At 41.0% G+C, this 20,684-nt stretch overlaps 1 protein-coding gene across 2 annotated transcripts in view; it reads left to right on the forward strand.

Moving 5' to 3' along the window:
• The window catches only part of LOC141133218 (adhesion G protein-coupled receptor E3-like), a 199,580-nt gene that overhangs the window by 79,439 nt on the left and 99,457 nt on the right, over positions 1-20,684 (forward strand). For both annotated transcript variants that reach the window (XM_073622455.1, XM_073622456.1), the window contains exons 7-9: positions 2,951-3,034; positions 10,956-11,133; positions 15,854-15,967. In XM_073622455.1, the coding sequence (XP_073478556.1) occupies positions 2,951-3,034; positions 10,956-11,133; positions 15,854-15,967 (376 nt within the window). The remainder of the gene's footprint in view (positions 1-2,950; positions 3,035-10,955; positions 11,134-15,853; positions 15,968-20,684) is intronic.

The following is a 20,684-nucleotide window of genomic DNA, read 5'->3' on the forward strand; positions in this document are numbered from 1 at the left end:
GCCAACGCTTTTTTGTGAGCAGTTGTAAGATAGCAAGCACTTAAACTTATACAAGTTATTGGTCGTGCACAGACTAGTAAACATTAAGTGTAACAATTTATGGCTGTAAAGCATTTCACACTGTAAAAAGTGACACAGTTTAACGCTCAATAGACTCCTCAGTTTGCATCAGCTAAATTCATCCCAAATGCATCAAAATAAAAAGCCTTGCATTTCATTTCCTTTAAAAAGCAGCCCCAATCAGAGTAGAAAAGCCTGTCCCCTGCCAGCATGCTGCAGAGTAGAGTGGGACCCTTGCTCTCTGTGAGGAAGCAGTGATCTTTTTCAGAGGTCATAAACAACCCTTCTGAATCAGAACCAGAGAGTGGGGAGCAAGAGCTTCGCTGATTGCTGGTTATAGGTTTGACTGAGCTGGGGGTGTGTTTGACCTGTAGCCCTGACCCCCCGAGGGGGGGGGGGGATTGGAAATAACCCAGGTCTCCCTTACCTGTTCAGAGGCTGCCAGGCCCAGATACCAGTTTCAAAGCACACAAACAAACACAGGCTCAGTCTAGGGGCTGTCTTTTTGTAGTTTTATTGCAGTAATAAAACAGGAGAGAGGCATGGGGCTAGAAGACACTCCAAAAATGCAAACAGGTACATGAAGACAAATTCTCAAGCACAAGTCCTTCAGCAGCCTTAAATATTCCTGGAGGCAGAGGGAGAACCAGACCATCTGAGACTCTGTAAAAACAATCATAGTTCTTGAAGCTATCCTTGGCATCCCGCCCTTGAGACACAGTCTTCAAAAGGTAGTGTCCTCCAGCAGATGTCATTTGGGCCCTCAGCTAACCAAATGATGAGGCCTAAAATTAACAGATCTTCAGAACAAAAGGCTGCCTCACACGGGCAACCCTCTCAGGAAAAAGCACTGTGACCAGACCTTCCCAAACCTTTATCTTCTCCCCAGCCACCTTCTGGGTGCCCCCTCAAAGGGAGGGGCTGAGGTCAGATAAAAATTCATAACATGGTGGCTGCCCCTTCTAATCTACTTCTGGAAGCTAATTTCAGAGGTAGGGAAGAGTAATCAAAAATGAGGCTTAGGCTCGGTTCACACTGTCGCAACTTGGGATCCGACTTGTGACACCCCAAGTCGCATGACATGTGAAATCCCATGTTAGTCAATAAAAGCTGTCTTAATTAGCACTACTGAAGTCGCTCCGACTTCATAAAAGTTTCCTGTACTATTCTATTCTATACTTCTATCAAAGTAGTACTAAAGTCGCCAGGATGTCGCCTGACAAAGTCGCACCGCATTGTGAACCAAGCCTTAGGGATAGACTGGATAGACTGGAAAATACATTGCTGCTACACAAAATAAAGAAGTTTAAAGCAGGGTTAGGTTATAAAAAAATATCCCAAGCTTTGAACATCTCACGGAGCACTGTTCAATCCATCATCCGAAAATGGAAAGAGTATGGCACAACTGCAAACCTACCAAGACATGGCCGTCCACCTAAACTGACAGGTCGCGCAAGGAGAGCATTAATCAGAGAAGCAGCCAAGAGGCCCATGGTAACTCTGGAGGAGCTGCAGAGATCCAAAGCTCAGGTGGGAGAATCTGTCCACAGGACAACTATTAGTCGTGCACTCCACAAATCTGGCCTTTTTGGAAGCGTGGTAAGAAGAAAGCCATTGTTGAAAGAAAGCCATAAGATGTCCCATTTGCAGTTTGTGAGAAGCCATGTGAGGGACACAGCAAACACGTTGAAGAAGGTGCTCAGGTCAGATGAGACCAAAATTGAACTTTTTGGCCTAAAAGCAAAACACAATGTGTGGCAGAAAACTAACACTGCACAACACACCATCCCCACCGTGAAACATGGTAGTGGCAGCATCATGTTGTGGGGATGCTTTTGTTCAGCAGTAACAGGAAAGCTGGTCAGAGTTGATCGGAAGATGGATGGAGACAATTACAGGACAATCTTGGAAGAAAACCTGTAATGCCCTGTACACACGGTCGGACATTGATCGGACATTCCGACAACAAAATCCTAGGATTTTTTCCGACGGATGTTGGCTCAAACTTGTCTTGCATACACACGGTCACACAAAGTTATCGGAAAATCCGATCGTTCTGAACGCGGTGACATAAAACACATACGTCGGGACTATAAACGGGGCAGTAGCCAATAGCTTTCGTCTCTTAATTTATTCTGAGCATGCGTGGCACTTTGTGTGTCGAATTTGTGTACACATGATTGGAATTTCCGACAACGGATTTTGTTGTCGGAAAATTTTATAGCAAGCTCTCAAACTTTGTGTGTCATAAATTCCGATGGAAAATGTGTGATGGAGCCCACACAGTTGGAATTTCCGACAACAAGGTCCTATCACACATTTTCCGTCGGAAAATCCGACCGTGTGTACGGGGCATTAGACTGGAGCAGAAGATCACCTTCCAACAGGACAACGACCCTAAACATACAGCCAGAGCTACAATGGAATGGTTTAGATCAAAGCATATTCATGTGTAATGCCGCGTACACACGGTCGGACTTTTCTTCTACAAAAAACGCGTCAGGATTTTAACATTTAATACTTACCATTCTTTTGTTGTCTTATACATTGTATTGCACATTGTTCCCGATTACGAGCACTGTCCATTGTATACTTTTTTATACTTTTATTGCATACTGTATCCCAGTTCATGTCCTGACTCCAAAGGTCAGAATTATTTTGCTATTAATATATTTTTGTACCAATAAAACTATGTTTTGATTATCCATTTTGTACTTATTGGCTGCTTTAAAGCCCCACTAGGGTTTTTTTTGTACTTTCTTTAGCTTTATTTAGTTAACAATATGTATTGTATATTACACTTTGTTAGTTCTGTGCAATATATCATAAATAAATTAAACTGTTTCTTTCTTTTTTCTACCTGCCACAATTGATATTTTCTATCTTCCAGGACCCAATCTGCTCTATTCTCCAGGCGTCCTTTGATTTTCTTAATTCTTCCTGTCAAACAAATGAGAGCAAGACTTCCGATAATGTAAGAAATAATCTGTTACATTATATGCATTGTTCGGGGGAAGGTAGATGAAGATACATTTTAAGTCAATGCTGAGTCTAGCGGTTTCAATTACCCACCAGCTTGGTAAGCCTTCAAGATGCTGACAAGGAAAGCTCCACACAGCACCATGACATTCTTTTTTTGGCCTGTGTGTCAAGTCACCGGGTCACTTTTACCACAAAACTCCATAAGGACCCTACACAATTGAGTGACAGATTTGACACTATTGTTTATTGAGTATGACTGCGCAAAAATGTTCAGTTATGCTCTGTACACACGACCAGTTTTGCCGTCGGAATAAACTCCGAAGGTTTCTCCGACGGAACTCCGACGGAATTCCATTCAAGCGGTCTTGACTACACACGGTCAAACCAAAGTCCGACCAAAGTCCTACCGTCCCGAATGAGGTGACATACAGCTTGTATGACGGGACTAGAAAAAGGAAGTTCAATAGCCAGTAGCCAATTGTTTCCGTCTCGTACTTGCTTCCGAGCATGCGTCGTTTTTGATCCGTCGGAACAGCATAGAGACGAGCGGTTTTCCCGATAGGAATTGGTTCCGTCGGAAATATTTAGAACATGTTCTATTTCTAGGTCCGTCAGAATTTTCGAAAAAAAAAAGTCCGATGAGGCACACACACGATCGGAATATACAATGAAAAGCTTCCGTCTGACTTTTTCTGTCGGACATTCCGCTCGTGTGTATGCGGCTTTATTGGTTTATTTTGGTTGGCTGTATCACACAGTAGAGCTTTGCAATAAAGTCTAAGAGATACCTCCTATATCACTAACCACAATGGGTTGCAGTCCATAGGGGGCGCACTGACGCCGCCCCCCCCCATCCATGTGTCCGGCCCCCTGATCTACATGCAGGGCGCTGGATGCATGGACTCCAATATAATATTTGGGGGTTCTAGGTAATTTTCTAGCAAAAAAATACAGATTTTTACATGTAGGAGAGAAGTGTCAGAATTGGCCTGGGTGGGAACGGTAAACTAATAACCTATAAAAACACGTGATTAGAGCCAGAGGCTCTAATAGGCTTCAAAAAAGGGTGGGCTCAGGGTACAGAGCCCTGCGCCCGAAGCCAACCCAGTTGTGTGACAACAGCGAATGAATATTCGCTATTGTAACACTGATTCTCCTCCTGGCCAACCAGGAAGACCCGTCAACCAATTGGCTGAAAGGAGATTGGATTGGCCGAGGAGGAGGAGGGAGGAGAAGCAGGGGAAACGAGGAAGCAATAGCCCAACTGGTGAGTGCACCACCCTGAATTTGATGATGCACTGACTTTTAATCTGAAAAAATAATATGTCTTCTAGGAAGCAGGTAAGGAGAAAAAATCTGTGGCATTTGTTGGTTTTTGAATTTCTTTCCTTCCTCATTCAATGTGAATGCAAAATACCTTGATGCATTTCAGAATCAACTTAAAGCAGCTTTAATAAGTTAGGAGGCAGCTTAAACAAAATCAAAATCAGACTATAGCAAACCATAAGCTGATTGTAAGCAGCTCAAAGGTAAGTCAAAACTAGGTCAACGTAACTTACAATGTACACCATTTGTCTTGCTTTTGTTTTGTCTCAAACCTTTTCTCCTCACTTACCAGCTCATAATTAGGTATGAGCCGAACACCCCCCGGTTCGGTTTGTGGCAGAACATGCGAACAGGCAAAAAATTTGTGTGAACATGTGAATACCGTTACAGTCTATGGGACGCGAACGTGAAAAATCAAAAGTGCTCATTTTAAAGGGTTATATGCAAGTTATTGCCATAAAAAGTGTTTGTATCAATGCAAAAAAAAGTTTTACGTTTTTTTTTAAGTTAAGTTTAAGTTTTTTCGGAAGCAGTGATTTAAATAATGCTTCAAGTGAAACAATAAAAATGAAATATTCCTGGGGGGGGGGGGTCTCCTTAGTCTGCCTGTAGAGTAGCGCATCTTTCCCATGTCTATAACAGTACCACAGCAAAATTAAATTTCTAAAGGAAAAAATGTCATTTAAAACTGCTATATTGTTTTGTTGGATCCCAGCAATAAAGATAAAAATCATTAAAAAAACGGTGTGGGTTTCCCCCCCAGACCATTACCAAGCCCTTTGGGTCTGGTATGAGTATTAAGGGTAACCCCGTGCCAAAAATGCTAAAAAAAATGCCCCCCTCCAATCCATACCAGGCCCTTCAGGTCTGGTATGGATATTAAGGGGAACCCCGCACCAAAATTTAAAAAAAATAATGGCGTGGGGGTCCCCTAGGGCCCCAGGCACTAATACTCTGAATAGCAGTATATATACTATACGGCCTGCCCTATATACTCTGCAGAAAGATTGGGCCTAAGGTGTTGGTGGTGCCAGAACACTGTAACCCCTCACAGTTACTCTTGTTGGGTGAAGGAACAGGCTCTGCTGTGAACTATTATATCAAAAATTTTAATTACATGGTCCTGTTAAACAGGGGCAGAATAATTAGGCCTTTGTTTTTGGTGGCGCCAGAACACTGTAACCCCTCACAGTTACTCTTGTTGGGCGCAGAAACAGGCCCTGCTGTGAAATATTATATCAAAAATATTATATTAAAAATATTAAAAATATAGCAATTTGGACAAGCTAGCATTTAGACACTGAGCATGTGGATGGCTGGGACCAAATTTCTTTTTACAGTTCAGCAACTGGGGTAGGGAAATTTGTCTGCTAAAATCAATTGGTGGGTGGTGTACTGCTAGCCGATTGGCTGCAAGTACTTGGGACACCTATTGATATAACTTCATTCCTCTCAGTGCAGATTTTTGAGAGGACTGGAGGTATAGAAGGGTTGGAGAACCCAGATGAGGAGCCAGGAGAAGTCGGCCTTTTTCTATGATGTGAGTCTTTCAAGTGCTGTTGCCAACGGACTGCATGGCAGGTCGTCATATGTCTGGTCAAGCATGTGGTGCCCAAGCGGCTGCTGTTCTGGCCAGCAGCATATAACCGAAACTGTGGTCAAATAATTCTGGGACTCCTCCGTGCATGATGGTGGGGCTACGGAAGGAGCGACTGTGGACAAGGAGCCAGTGGAAAAGGGCCGCTTTGGCAGCTGCGTTGGAAGGCAAACTACTCTGAGGCTGGGTGACAGAGGATGAGGAGGATGAGGACGGCTTTGTTATCCACTCCACCAACTCTTCTGCAAGTTGTGGCTCAATAACGAGGCCAGCAGCAGAAAAAAGGGCAAGCGTGCCCCACGGTCACCTGCAGAGGATGCACCATGTCCACGACCACCACTGTTGACTGTAGACACAGAGGCTGCTAGCCCTCTTTTAGTGGCCTGTGAGTCTCTGCCTCTCCTTTGTGGCCTTCCAGACATGATGTATTTTTTGTTTTGCAACACCACACTACACTGTATTATATACTGTGTACACCACCAGAAGCTTATTAGAAACTATACACCACCGAATGCACTGTATATATAGGCTACACTGAATGCAGAGTATATATTTATATATAAATATATATATATTAGACTAGACTGTGTATATATATTAATACACCACCTGAAGTGTATTTGAAACAGTACACCACTGAATGCACTGTAGATATAGACTACACTGGATGCAGAGTATATATATGTATATATAAAAATATATATATACTAGACTGTATATATATATATATATATATATATATATATATATATATATCTATTAATACACTGCCTGCACTGACTGAATATAAAGTAAACACTGAATATAAAGTCTATGCTAAATGCAGAGTCTATCTATCTATCTATCTATCTATCTATCTATCTATCTATCTATCTATCTATCTATCTATCTATCTACCTACTATACTGACTGTATATATATATATATATATATATATATATATATATATATATATATATATCAAATACACTGCCACTAACTGAAAACCCTGCCTGCTTAATCTAACTCAAGCGCCAACAACACTACACATAGCTGCTATGTAAGCAGCCTTATATAGTGTGGGGCGTGGACCCAGTCCCCCTGAGCCATGATTGGCCAAAGGCACCCTGCCTTTGGCCAATTATGGCTCTCTCAGCAGAGCATGCTGTGATTGGCCAAAGCATGCAGGTCAGGTGCGATCTTGCAGTGCATTATGGGGCGTTCCACGGCGCTTGAATTTCCCACGAATGCCCCATATATTCGGTTTGTTTTAGTACAAACGAACACCCATTAGTACAAAGGAACACCCAATGTTCGAGTCGAACTTACGTTCAACTCAAACCGCTGGCTCATCCCTACTCATAATACAGATGCATCTCAAAAAAATTGTTAAAAAAGTTAATTTATTTCAGTAATTAATTCAAAAAGTGAAACTCATATATTTTATAGATTCATTACACACAGAGCAATATATTTTATGCATTTTTTTCTTTTAATTTTGATGATTATGGCTTACAGCTAGTGAAAACCTAAAATTCAGTATCTCAGAAAATTAGAATATTGTGAAAAAGTTCAATATTGTAGACTCATGGTGTCAAACTCTAATCAGCTAATTAACTCAAAAACACCTGTAAAGGGTTCCTGAGCCTTTAAATAGTCTCTCACTCTGGTTCAGTAGTTTTACACATGGGGCGGACTGCTGAGTTGACAGTTTTCCAGAAGACAGTCATTGACACCCTCCACGAGGAGGGTAAGTCACTAAAAGTCATTTTTAACGGAGCTGGCTGTTCACAAAGTGATGTATCCAAGCATGTTAATGGAAAGTTGAGTAAAAAGTGTGGTAGAAAAGGTGCCCAAGCAACAGGAGCATGTGAAACAAAGGCCATTCAAGATTTTGGGGGAGATTCAAAAGGAGTGGACTACGGCTGGTGTCAGTGCTTCAAGAGCCACCGCACACAGACATATCCAGGACATGGGCTACAACTGTCGCATTTCTTGTGTCAAGCCTAAACCAGAGACGTCAGAAGCGTCTTACCTAGGCTAAGGAGAAAAAGAACTATACTGTTGCTCAGTGGTCCAAAGCCCTCTTTTCAAATTAAAGTAAGTTTTGCCTTTCATTTGGAAATTAAGGTCCCAGAGTCTGGAGGAAGAGTAGAGAGGCACAGAATCCAAGTTAGATGAGGTCCAGTGTGAAGTTTCCACAGTCAGTGATGATTTGGGGAGCCATGTCATTTGCTGCTGTTGGTCCACTGTGTTTTATCAAGTTCAAAGTCAGCGCAGCCCTCTACCAGGAAATTCTAGAACACTTCATGCTTCCCTCTGCTGACCAGCTTTATGGAGATGCTAATTTCATTTTCCAGCAGGATTTGGCACCTGCCCATACTGATAAAAGTACCAATACCTGGTTTAATGATCATGGTATCACTGTGCTTGATTAGCCAGCAAACTTGCCTGACCTAAACCCCATAGAGAATCTGCGGGGCATTGTCAAGAGGAAGATGAGAGACACCAGACCCAACAATGCAGACAAGCTGAAGGCTGCTATCAAAGCAACCTGGGCTTCCATAACACCTCAGCAGTGCCACAGGCTGATCGCCTCCATGCCATGCCACATTGATGCAGTAATTCATGCAAAAGGAGCCCAGACCAAGTATTGCGTGCATACTATACTGTACATGGACAGACTTTTCAGTAAGCCAACATTTCTGTAATAAAAACTTTTTTTATATTGGTCTTATGCAATATTCTGATTTTCTGAGATACCGAATGTTGGGTTTTCACTAGGTGTAAGCCATAATCATCAAAATTAACAGAAAGAAATACTTGAAATATATCACTATGTGTGTAATGAATCAATATAATATATGAGTTTCACTTTTTGAATTGAATTGCTGAAATAAATTTATTTTTTGATGATATTATAATTTTTTGAGATGCACCTGTAATTCTTTCATTACTGACCTAATTATATTTAGGATGAGAAATAGTGCATGTCCATCAAGTTCAACCAAAAAAACAGAAACAACAACTGGTTGTCTCCAGAACCTTAAAGAATGTAAAGGCTTGTTTCCATGCAGACACGGAGCCCCAACGCGGCCCCGCCCTCCGCTCTCTCTCCCCTGATTGGCTGACTGACTTGGATTGACAGCCACGGGAGCCAATGGCATCGCTGCTGTGTCTCAGCCAATCTTTAGGAGTGTCCTGGATAGCTTAGACATTCGTGGACATCGCTGGAGAGAGAAGGTTCTCAAGTAAGTAATTCGGGGTTGCTGGGGGGGCTGCTACACACAAAAGGTTTTATTTTATCTTAATGCATAGAATGCATTAAGATAAAAAACGTCCTGCCTTTACAACCCCTTTAAAATAAAAGCCAATCAGGAGGAAGGTAAAAGCCATTTTTGCTCTACCAGGGAAAAATTAATTCCTGATCCACAAGAGAAATTGGAGAATTCATTGGACATTGGATCATCATGCTACAAAGTTTTTTCACTGTTCCCTTCACTGCTTCTTCAAGATCTATATATGGGTTCTGGAGGCCTACGGTAAATGGTCAGGACACCCAAATAATCGGATTTATTTGTGTTTACAAAGCACCAACAACAGACAATAGTAATTAACCATTCATTATAGTCTCTGTATAAGCTTGGCCCAGTCATTCAGGCACCCACACCACCCACAATGGCCAGTTTTAATGAAAGACAAATTATTTACTAATACATTTTTAGAATGAGGAAGCAAACCAGAGCACTAAGGGCAAACTTTCATAAGGGAAAATATTTAAGATCCTTGATAGATACAAACCTACAACATATTGCTGCAAAGCATAAAGTACCGTACTTACCACTAAGACACTAGAGTGCTTCATGTTAATGCCAGAGCTATTATGATTTTATTTTTTTCTTCTAGCAAGATGTTTAATTTATTTTACAATGCAGGAGTGAAATGCCATGGCTTAGTTGGCCAGATACAAAAAATTTCTTGTTGTAGGAACCTGGAGTACTATAAGGAGCTTCTCGATAACTCAACTTGCCAGTCTTGGGCTGACCATTTAATACAGTTAAAGGGGTTGTAAACCTTCGGTGTTTTTCACCTTAATGCATTCTATTCTATTCTTTAGTGCAGCTGCCCCCAAGGGCCCCCATTTTACTTATCTGAGCCTGATCGTTCCTGCACCGGGGACGAGCACACCCACTCCAGCCTGTGTCTCGGGTCCTGATTGGATATATTGATAGCAGCGCAGCCATTGGCTCCCGCTGCTGTCAATCAAATCCTATGACGCGGGAGCTGGGGGTGGAGCTGAGTCCTGCTGTCTGTGTCAATGGACGCAGCAGCAGGACATGGGAGCGCACCTGCAAGGGTTCCCCCGAGGGAGATAAGGAGGAGCCAGGAGCGTCACTGAGGGATCCCAAAAGACGAGATTCGGGGCCGCTCTGTGCAAAACCAGCAGCACAGAGGAGATAAGTATGACATGTATGTTTTTTTTTTTTCTTTAAAGGAAGGTTTAGTTATCCTTCAAGTAACATTTCAAGATCTTGTTCCTTCTCCAGCTGGGGATGGACAGTGATCGGAGATGTAACTGACTGATAAGCTTATCTCTCCCCTCTTCTCAGCATGCTCCTTCTTAGCACATGAGCATTGAAGCACACCTAATTAGCACATTGTGCTGCTTCTCTCTGTCCTACTCTGAGCTCTGTTGCTCAGAGACTTAAAGAAGCTAAGTGAAATTTGGGTATGTACACTGTCTGTATTAAAAAATAAATACAATTGATAACGTGTTGATGACCACAAAGCTGCATTGATCTGTCTTTTATATCTTCCTTGAGCTCAGCTTTAAGGGATACATTCTATTTGGCTGCAAAGTGTTAATATAGTACACACATCATTTTTGCCTTTTCTACCTTTGTTCTTCCCTTTGATTTAGCTAAGTTTTGCAATGTATACACTGTAAGGTTTTTTTTTCTGCACCCTTCTGATTCTTCTTATGTACTTTAATCATTGTTTCTCATCACAGGAGGCAAAGAATCGGCTTGAAACAACAGCAAAAACAATAAGCAAGATTCTCACAGTCAAGAATGACTCCACTTTTAGCAATGTTCAGACCTCTGAATTTCTGAAAAACATAGAGACTGCTACCCTGGTATCTTTTTCTCAAGCACCTAGGACACAAAATGTGAGCACTCCCCAGCTAGGTGAGAACTTGTTTTAACTAACTTGGTTTTTGAGTGCTAAAGTGAATTCTAGTGGCAAGATCCTTGGCTCCATGGTCATACTTGGAACTTGAAGATCCAAAGGGTGACTGCTCAACCTCTCATTGAAAGCCATTCATACCCCTTGACTTTTACTACATTTTGACATTTTGTCATGTTACAACCAAAAAACATAAATGTATTTCATCTGGATTTTATGTGATAGACCAAAACAAAGTGGCACGTTATTGTGAAGTGGAAAGGAAATAATAATAATAATTTTTTACAAATAACTATGTGAAAAGTGTGGCGTGCATTTGTATTCAGCCCCCTTTACTCCGATACCCCCAACTAAAATCTAGTGGAACCAATTGCCATCAGAAGTCACCTAAATAGAGTCTACCTGTGTGTAATTTAATCTCAGTATAAATAGTACAGCTGTTCTGTGTAGCCCTCTAAGGTATAAATACAGTGCCTTGAAAAAGTATTCATATTCCTTAAAATTTTCCACTTTTTGTCATGTTACAACCAAAAACGTAAATGTATTTTATTGGGATTTTATGTGATAGACCATCACAAAGTGGCACATAATTCTGAAGTGGAAGGAAAATGATAAATGTTTTTCAAATTTTTTTACAAATAAATATCTGAAAAGTGTGGCGTTTGTATTCAGCCCTCTTTACTATGACACCCCCAACTAAAATCTAGTGGAACCAATTGCCTCTATAAGTCACCTAATTAGTAAATAGTCCACCTGTGTGTAATTTAATCTCAGTATAAATACAGCTGTTCTGTGAAGCCCTCAGAGGTTTGTTAGAGAACCTTAATGAACAAGCAGCATCATGAAAGGCCAAGGAACACACCAGACAGGTCAGGGATAAAGTTGTGGTGAGGTTTAAAGCAGGGTTAGGTTATAAAAAAAATATCCTGAGCTTTGAATATCTCACAGAGCACTGTTCAATCCCACATTTGAAAATTAAAAGAGTATGGCACAACTGCAAACCTACCAAGACATGGCCGTCCACCTAAATTGACAGGCCAGGCAAGGAGAGCATTAATCAGAGAAGCAGCCAAGAGGACCATGGTAACTCTGGAGGAGCTGGAGAGATCCACAGCTCAGGTGGAGGAATCTGTCCACAGGACAACTATTAGTTGTGCACTCCACAAATTTGGCCTTTATGGAAGAGTGGCAAGAAGAAGGTCATTGTTGAAAGAAAGCCATTATAGGACCTATTTGCAGTTTGCAAGAAGCCATGTGGGGAACACCTTAGTGAACAAACAGCATCATGAAGGCCAAGGAACACACCAGACAGATCAGGGATAAAGTTATGGAGAAGTTTAAACAGAGTTAGGTTATAAAAAATATATCCCTCTCTTTCATCCCTGGGACAAAGAATCAGCAGGAGGCTGAGGAGGTGTCAGATGATGTTTACATATGAGATGATTAAGTGCATATTGCTGACATAAGGGAGAATCATTAACCACTTCACCTCTGCAAGGTTTACCCCCCCTCCTTAAAATTTTAACTGACAGTTGCACGGTCGTGCAACGCTGCACCCAAATAAAATGTATCTCCTTTTTTTTCCGAACAAATAGAGCTTTCTTTTGGTGGTATTTGATCACCTCCGCGTTTTTTATTTTTTGCGCTATAAATAAATAAATAATAATTTTAAAAAACAATATTTTTTACTTTCTGCTATAAAACACATACAATAAGAAAATGTAAAAAACTGAATTTCTTCATCAGTATATGTATTCTGCTACATATTTGGGATAGTGATGGCAGCGATCAGCGACTTATAGCAGGACTGCAATATTGTGTTGGACAAATCAACACCTAACTGACACTTTTGACACTTTTTTGGGGGCCAGTGACATTGTTACAGTGATCAGTTCTAAAAATATGCACTGTCACTGGACTAATGACACTAGCAGGGAAGGGGTTATCATCAGGGTCAATCAAAGTATTAACTATGTGCCTTGCTAATGTTTCAGTGTAGTGGAGGAGGTGCTTTTACTAGTGGAAGACGTGGATCAGTGTTTTTATTTACAGGAACACAGAATCAATGCCTTCCCAGATCCCTACGATCTGTCTTGTTTACATAGGCAGACTGCCATTCTGTCAGTGTACCAAACGATCGGCGGGTGCTGGCGGACATCGGGTCCGCGGGACCCACTGTGTAAAATCACAGCGGGAGCGAGCCGGCGGAGACATGCTCTCGCGCCTGATACCTGGAAATGCAGCGCGGCCACCCTGTAGCAGTAAATATGCTATGCGGCGGTCTGCAAGTGGTTCAACCCAAACTACCTTAGTCATTTAAAGCGTATGTTAGAGCAAAAATGTTTAAAAATCTGCCGTACATATCTGCAATACAGGCACATTTTCCTATGTTTTTTTTCCCTTTGAGGACCTTACAGAAAAATTGAGGTAAACTGACAGAAATAAAATAGATGTATGGGTTTTTTTTTCTTAGATTTATGCTTGCGTAGGTGGAGGCAGCGTCAATCTGATGCTGCATCTGACCCCGGGCGCCTCTAACACTGAGAACTGAGCGATCGAACACTGCCGATCACTCAGCTCTCACAGCTCTGTGAGCAGAGAGCTGCTGACTGTCAATCAGCAGCTCTCTGCTCTGCCCCCCTCCTCGCTCACTGGAGCGCTGAGCTGAAGGGGCGGGAAGCGGACGGCTCAAGCTCTCAGTGGCTTGCTGAGAGGCTGAGCCGGGTGCCGGCCCGGGCATGTGGGCGGATCCCGACTCTATGGTAGTGGTGACACCCGAGCCTGAACCGACTCTGTGATGTCAGCAGAGAGCGAACATCAGCCCAATCTTTGCTGAAAACGGGTCATGGGAGTGCGAGACTGACTGCATTCCTGTGATCCACAGAAGTGCAGCCAAAGGGGCTTTGACTGTAGTTCTCTTTTAACTCAAGTCTCATTGTGGGCTGACAGCACAAAGCATTTTTGTTTGCTGACAACACAAAGCATTTTTGTGGACTATGTGGTGTCAGCCCTTCCAGGTTGTCATTTATGAAAATATTTCAGCCCTCTCACTATCCATTATTTCCACAATGTAGACTAATTATTCTACAGTCAAAGATAAAAACTAGACTGAGATAACACAGGGACAGGGATTTTTTTTTTTTAAATCATGAATCAGATACAGTATTACAAATGACTTTCGATGGTATATTTAACAAGCCATTTGAGAGCAAATAAAAGAAGTTAATTAATGGGATTTACACACACTTTAAAGTGGAAGTTTAGTCAGAAAATTAAGTCATGCTAGATCACTTCAGGCTGGCCCCTTTTGCAGGTATAGCAATGTAAAGCATTAAAAATAAGTGTCTATAGTATTTAACCGCTTGCCGACCAGTGCACGACGATATACGTCGGCACAATGGCACGGCTGGCAAATGGGCATACCTGTACGTCCCCCTAGGACCACGGCATTGTGGGTGCGCGCAAGCCGCCAGCAGGGTGCGTGTGCGCCCATTGTGTACTCCGTGACCATGCCCCCAGGGTCCCGCAGACTCGATGTCCGCCTGTGTCCCGCAATCGAGTCACGTAGCGGCAGAATGGGGAAATGCCTATGTAAACAAGGCATTTCCCTGTTCTGCCTAGTGATCTACTGCTCCCTGTCATCGGGAGCAGTGATCGCTGTCATGTCAGTGGTAGCCCATCCCCCCCACAGTTAGAATCACTCCCTAGGGCACACTTAACCCCTTGATCACCCCCTAGTGTTTAACCCCTTTTCTGCCAGTGTCATTTATACAGTAATCAGTGCATTTTTATAGCACTGATCGTTGTATCAATGACAATAGTCCCAAAATAGTGTCAAAAGTGTCCGATGTCTCCGCGATAATGTCGCAGTCACAATAAAAATCACAGATCGCTGCCATTACTAATTAAAAAAAATGAATAATAAAAATGCCTTAAATCTATTCCCTATCTTGTAGACGCTATAACTTTTGTGCAAACTAATCAATATACGCTTATTGTGATTTTTTTTACCAAAAATATGTAGAAGAATACAAATCGGCCTAAACTGAGAAAGAAATTAGTTTTTTTATATATTTTTTGTGGATATTTATTATAGCAAAAAGTAAAAAATATTGCTTTTTTTTCAAAATTGTCGCTTTTTTGTTTATAGCACAAAAAATAAAAAACACAGAGGTGATCAAATACCACCAAAAGAAAGCTCTATGTGTGGGAAAAAAAGAACGTCAATTTTGTTTGGGTGCAACGTCGCGTGACCGCGCAATTGTCAGTTAAAGCGACGCAGTGCCGTATCGCAAAAAGTGCTCCGGTCAGGAAGGGGGTAAATTCTTCCGGGGCTGAAGTGGTTAAAATCCAGTAATACACTGTCTCACCCTTCTCTGCACATGCTCAGTTGCTCTCTATTTTTCAGCACTGTGCCAAAAATCATAGCCACTAGTGGCTGATCTGCTGACAGCCTTAAGATTTTATGGGGCTCTGGGCTTCAGAAAAATGGCAGCCTCCAGCAAGAAGAAACGGGATCAATACTTCAGGCAATTTAAACATACACTGATTTTGTAGCATAATTATTAATGTGAAATGTGTGTTTCTTGCAAAAGAACATGACTTTTTATCAAGTTATTATGGGTAAATTTCCACTTTAAATGTTTGCTGCAATTTATTGTACATTGCTTCCTTTCTTTAAATTAGCCCTAGTGTTTGTGTTTACTTTTTTTTGGTCACCAGATATTTCCATGAAAGCTTCCTCTGACATCTGTGGTTCTAGTAATGATAATCTCAGCGTAATGACAGGAATGAACAATCTGGATGTGCCCTGCAAGCTGGTTAGTGGGAAAAAAGGTGAAGTAAGACTTGTTCAGCATTTGTCCTACAGTCTTATTATGTATGATGGTGCCCAAAAATGCTTTCATTATGCAGTTGTTTTTGGCTGTGGTCATTTGGATGTTTATCTGGCCTAGGTAATGCAGTGCAAATTATGTGGTTTATCCTAAAGCTTCCAATCTAGGCTCTAAGGTATAAATACAATGCTTTGAAAAAGTATTCATATTCCTTAACATTTTCCACATTTTGTCATGTTACAACCAAAAACGTAAATGTATTTTATTGGGATTTTATGTGATACACCATCACAAAGTGGCACATAATTCTGAAGTGGAAGGAAAATGATAAATGTTTTTCAGCTTTTTTTACAAATAAATATCTGAAAAGTGTGGCGTTTGTATTCAGCCCCCTTTACTCTGATACCCCTAACTAAAATCTAGTGTAACCAATTGCCTCCATAAGTCACCTAATTAGTAAATAGTCCACCTGTGTGTAATTTAATCTCAGTATAAATACAGCTGTTCTGTGAAGCCCTCAGAGGTTTGTTAGAGAACCTAAATGAACAAACAGCATCATGAAAGACCAAGGAACACAGGAGACAGGTCAGGGATAAAGTTGTGGAGAGGTTTAAAGCAGGGTTAAGTTATAAAAAAAATATCCCGAGCTTTGAATATTTCACAGAGCACTGTTCAATCCATCATTCGAAAATTAAAAGAGTATGGCACAACTGCAAACCTACCAAGACACTGCCGTCCACCTAAATTGACAGGCCAGGCAAGGAGAGCATCAATCGGAGAAGCAACCAAGAGGCCCATGGTAACTCTGGTGGAGCTGCAGAGATCCACAGCTCAGGTTGAAGAATCTGTCCACAGGACAACTATTAGTCATGCACTTGACAAATCTGGCCTTTATGGAAGAGTTGCAAGAAGGTCATTGTTGAAAGAAAGCCATTAGAAGTCCTATTTGCAGTTTGCAAGAAGCCATGTGGGGGACACAGAAGAAGAAAGGAAAAAGGATATACATATGGGGGAGGGAGATTTGGATACCCAGCGAGCACTGTGGCCACCACTCCGATAGTAGGGGAGGTTGAGCCACAGCGCCAGATAGAAAACCACTTAAGGCTGAGGATAGCAGGGGGGACAAGGTAGGCTCCAAAGAAAGAAAAGAAAACCTGCTCGAAGACCATGAGGTCTAAACACCAAAAGGGAAGGGGTGGGGGTTGGGAGGGGAGGGAGGAGCGAATGGGGTTGGGGGAAGGATGGAAGGGAGGGGATATGGTCTGTGAATTTTCAAGTGTTTTGCTGCTCTTCAGGTTTTGATATGGGGGGATTTCTCCCCGCTTTGTCCTGTGCTTGAGGCCCTGGGGGGGAGATGGAGAGGAAAAACAAACATGAATAATACAAAGTTTTTGACATATAATGTAAGAGGTTTATATTCCCCAGGAAAGAGTCATATGGTATTAAGGGAACTGGAAAGATATGCCACAGAAATAATATTTCTACAAGAGACACATAATATACTCAAAGGCCATCCCAATATGGTATTATGGGGACTCTCCAAGTAGAAGGGAAAAAGGTGTAGCAATAGGGTTAGGGAAAAAGGTCAGTTTCATCTTAGAGGAGAAAAAGGTAGACCCAGAAGGTTGCTTTCTTTTTTTGAAGGGGACCTTACAGGGTATGAAGTACATGCTTGCAAACGTATATTGCCCCAATAAATACCCCCAAAAATATTTAAACATAATTTTAAACGACTTGATGGAATTTAAGTAGGGCTACCTAATATTGGCCGGAGACTTATCTTTTCAATGGACCATAAACTGGATAGTACATCTGGTGCACTGGATAAAGAAAATAAACAACTAAGACTGGTAAAGAAAAAAATATATAACCATCAATTGGTTGATGTTTGGAGAATTCAACATCCGAGCACAAAAGATTATACATACCACTCGGCAGTACACAACACGTACTCTAGGCTGGATTATATATTGGTGGAGCATAGAGTCGTGGAGACTGTAACAGAAACCTCAATTGGATAAACATCAATATCGGACCATGCCCCAGTAATGATGAAGATGAAGATGAAAATGAAATAGAAGATGTAGAAATAAAAAAGACTAACAAATTAAATTGACCAATATTTCTTGTTGAATGAGACACCAGAATTAACAAAGGTAACTATATGGGAAGCCCATAAAGTTTTTATTAGGGGGAAGTTGATCTCTATTGGGGCAAGACAAAAAGGAGAGAGCAAATAATATGGGAAAAATGGTAAAAGAAATACATGAATTAAAACAAAGGCATAAAAAGCAAGCGGAAGTCAAAATCCATCAGGCTTTAATTATAAAAAGAGATCAACTAAAAAATTTGATGGAACAAGAAACAAGAAAGGTATTTAACAGAGTAGTAAAGGAGAGATACAAATAGGGAAATAATCCAGGGAAACACCTTGCAAAAATCGTAAGAAATAAGAAGACTTTAAATTACATAGAAAGGATAAAAAACGAGAGAGGAGAGATGGTACATAAAACAACTGATATCGCAAAGGTCTTTCAAACATACTGTAGTACATTATACTCGATTAAAAACAAAGAGACACAAAAGGAAGGAGAAATAAGAAAAATAAAAACACAAAAATATCTAACACGCCAAACTACCAAAAATTCCAAGGAAAGACTGAAGGAACTAGATGAACCAATCACACAAGATGAAATTAGAAAGGCAATGAAAGAAACACCTATAGGGAAAAGCCCAGGAGCCAGCGGGTTTACGATTAAATACTATAAAAATGTCAAAATCAATTATTTTCAAAAATATGTGACTACCTGAATAAAATAGGAGAAATTTAAGAATTAAGAAGAGAGTCACTACTAACCCATAATACAATAATACCCAAAGAGGTAAAGGATGAAACTATCTGTTTTAACTATAGGCCCATAGCATTGCTGAATGCTGATACAAAGTTATATGCAAAAATTCTGGCATCGAGACTAAAAAGTTTGATGCCAGAATGGGTGAATGCAGACCAAACAGGGTTTGTACCTGGTAGAGATGGGAGGGATAATAGTATAAGAACAATGTTAATGCTGCGAAAGGAAAAAAAAACGGGAGATCCCCAGTGCTACTCCTGGCAATTGACACACAGAAAGCATTTGACAGGGTAGACTGGGGATTCATGATAGACACGCTCCAACATCTAGGATTGGGACCTAAAATTATGCGCTGGATTAAAAATTTATACAGTCGCCTTATGGCAATGGTAAGGGTTGACGGAAGTATGACGCCACCTTTTGAAATGTTCAATGGAACAAGACAGGGGTGCTCACTCTCGCCACTCCTGTATGTATTGTCATTAGAACCACTTCTGGCAACTTTGCGGATCAATGTTGATATAGGAGGGGCGAGAGTGGCAGAGGAGGAACATAAGGTGGCGGCATACGCAGACGATATCTTACTGTATGTAACTAAACCAAGGGTGACATTGCCAAATATTGCCAACTTTTTTTCTGGATGGGAAGGATAAATATGTTAACCACTTCAGCCTCAGAGGATTTGGCTGCTCAATGACCGGAGCACTTTTTACAATTTGGCACTGCGCTGCTTTAACTGGTAATTGCCTCTGCAATTTTTATTTTTTGCGATATAAACGGAAAAGGAATAAAAATTTTGAAAAAAAAATATATTTTCTACTTTTTGTTATAAAAAAAAATGTATAAACTCAATTTTAGTCATATATTTAGGCCAAAACGTATTCAGCCACATGTCTTTGGTAAAAAAAATGTCAATAAGCGTATATGCATTGGTTTGCACAAAAGTTATAGCGTCTATAAATTAGGGTACATTTTCTAGAATTTACGCAGCTTTTAGTTTGTGACTACCTATCTCATTTTATGAGGTGCTAAAATGGCAGGGCAGTACAACCCCCCCCCTCAATGACCCCATTTAGGAAAGTAGACACCCTGAGGAAATTGCTGAGAGGCATGTTGAGTCCATTGAATATTTTATTTTTTTGTCACAAGTGATTGAAAAATGACAAAAAAATAAAAAAATACACAAAGTTGTCACTAAATGATATATTACTCACGCATGCCATGATTATATGTGGAATTACACCCCAAAATACATTCTGCTGCTTCTCCTGAGTATGGGGATACCTCATGTGAGAGACTTTTTGGGAGCACCGCCTTCAGGCTTTCTAAGGGCGTAAAATGGTGATTTCACTTCCTCACTACCTATCACAGTTTTGGAGACCATGAAATGACAAGATAGCGCAACCCCCCCCCCCCCCCAAATGACCCCATTTTGGAAAGAAGACACTTCAAGCTATTTGCTGAGAAGCATGATGAGTCCATGGAATATTTTATATTTTGCCACAAGTTTCTGGAAAATTACAATTTTTTTTTTTTTTTTTTTTTACACAACGTTGTCACTAAATGATATATTGTTCAAACATGGCATGGTTATATGTGGAATTACACCCCAATATACATTCTGCTGCTTCTCCTGAGTATGGAGATACCACATGTGGGGGACTTTTTGGCAGTCTAACCGCGTACAGGACCCCGAAAACCAATCACCATGAAATGCCCAGATAGCACAACCCCCCCAAATAGATAGCACAAACCGCCCCCTAAATTACCCATTTTGGAAAGTAGACACCCCAACCTATTTGCTGAGAAGCATGGTGAGTATTTTGCAGATCTTTCTTTTTGTCACAAAGTTTTGAAAATTGAAAA

Source organism: Aquarana catesbeiana, linkage group LG03, assembly GCF_042186555.1.
Source record: "Aquarana catesbeiana isolate 2022-GZ linkage group LG03, ASM4218655v1, whole genome shotgun sequence".
Lineage (NCBI taxonomy): Eukaryota > Metazoa > Chordata > Amphibia > Anura > Ranidae > Aquarana > Aquarana catesbeiana.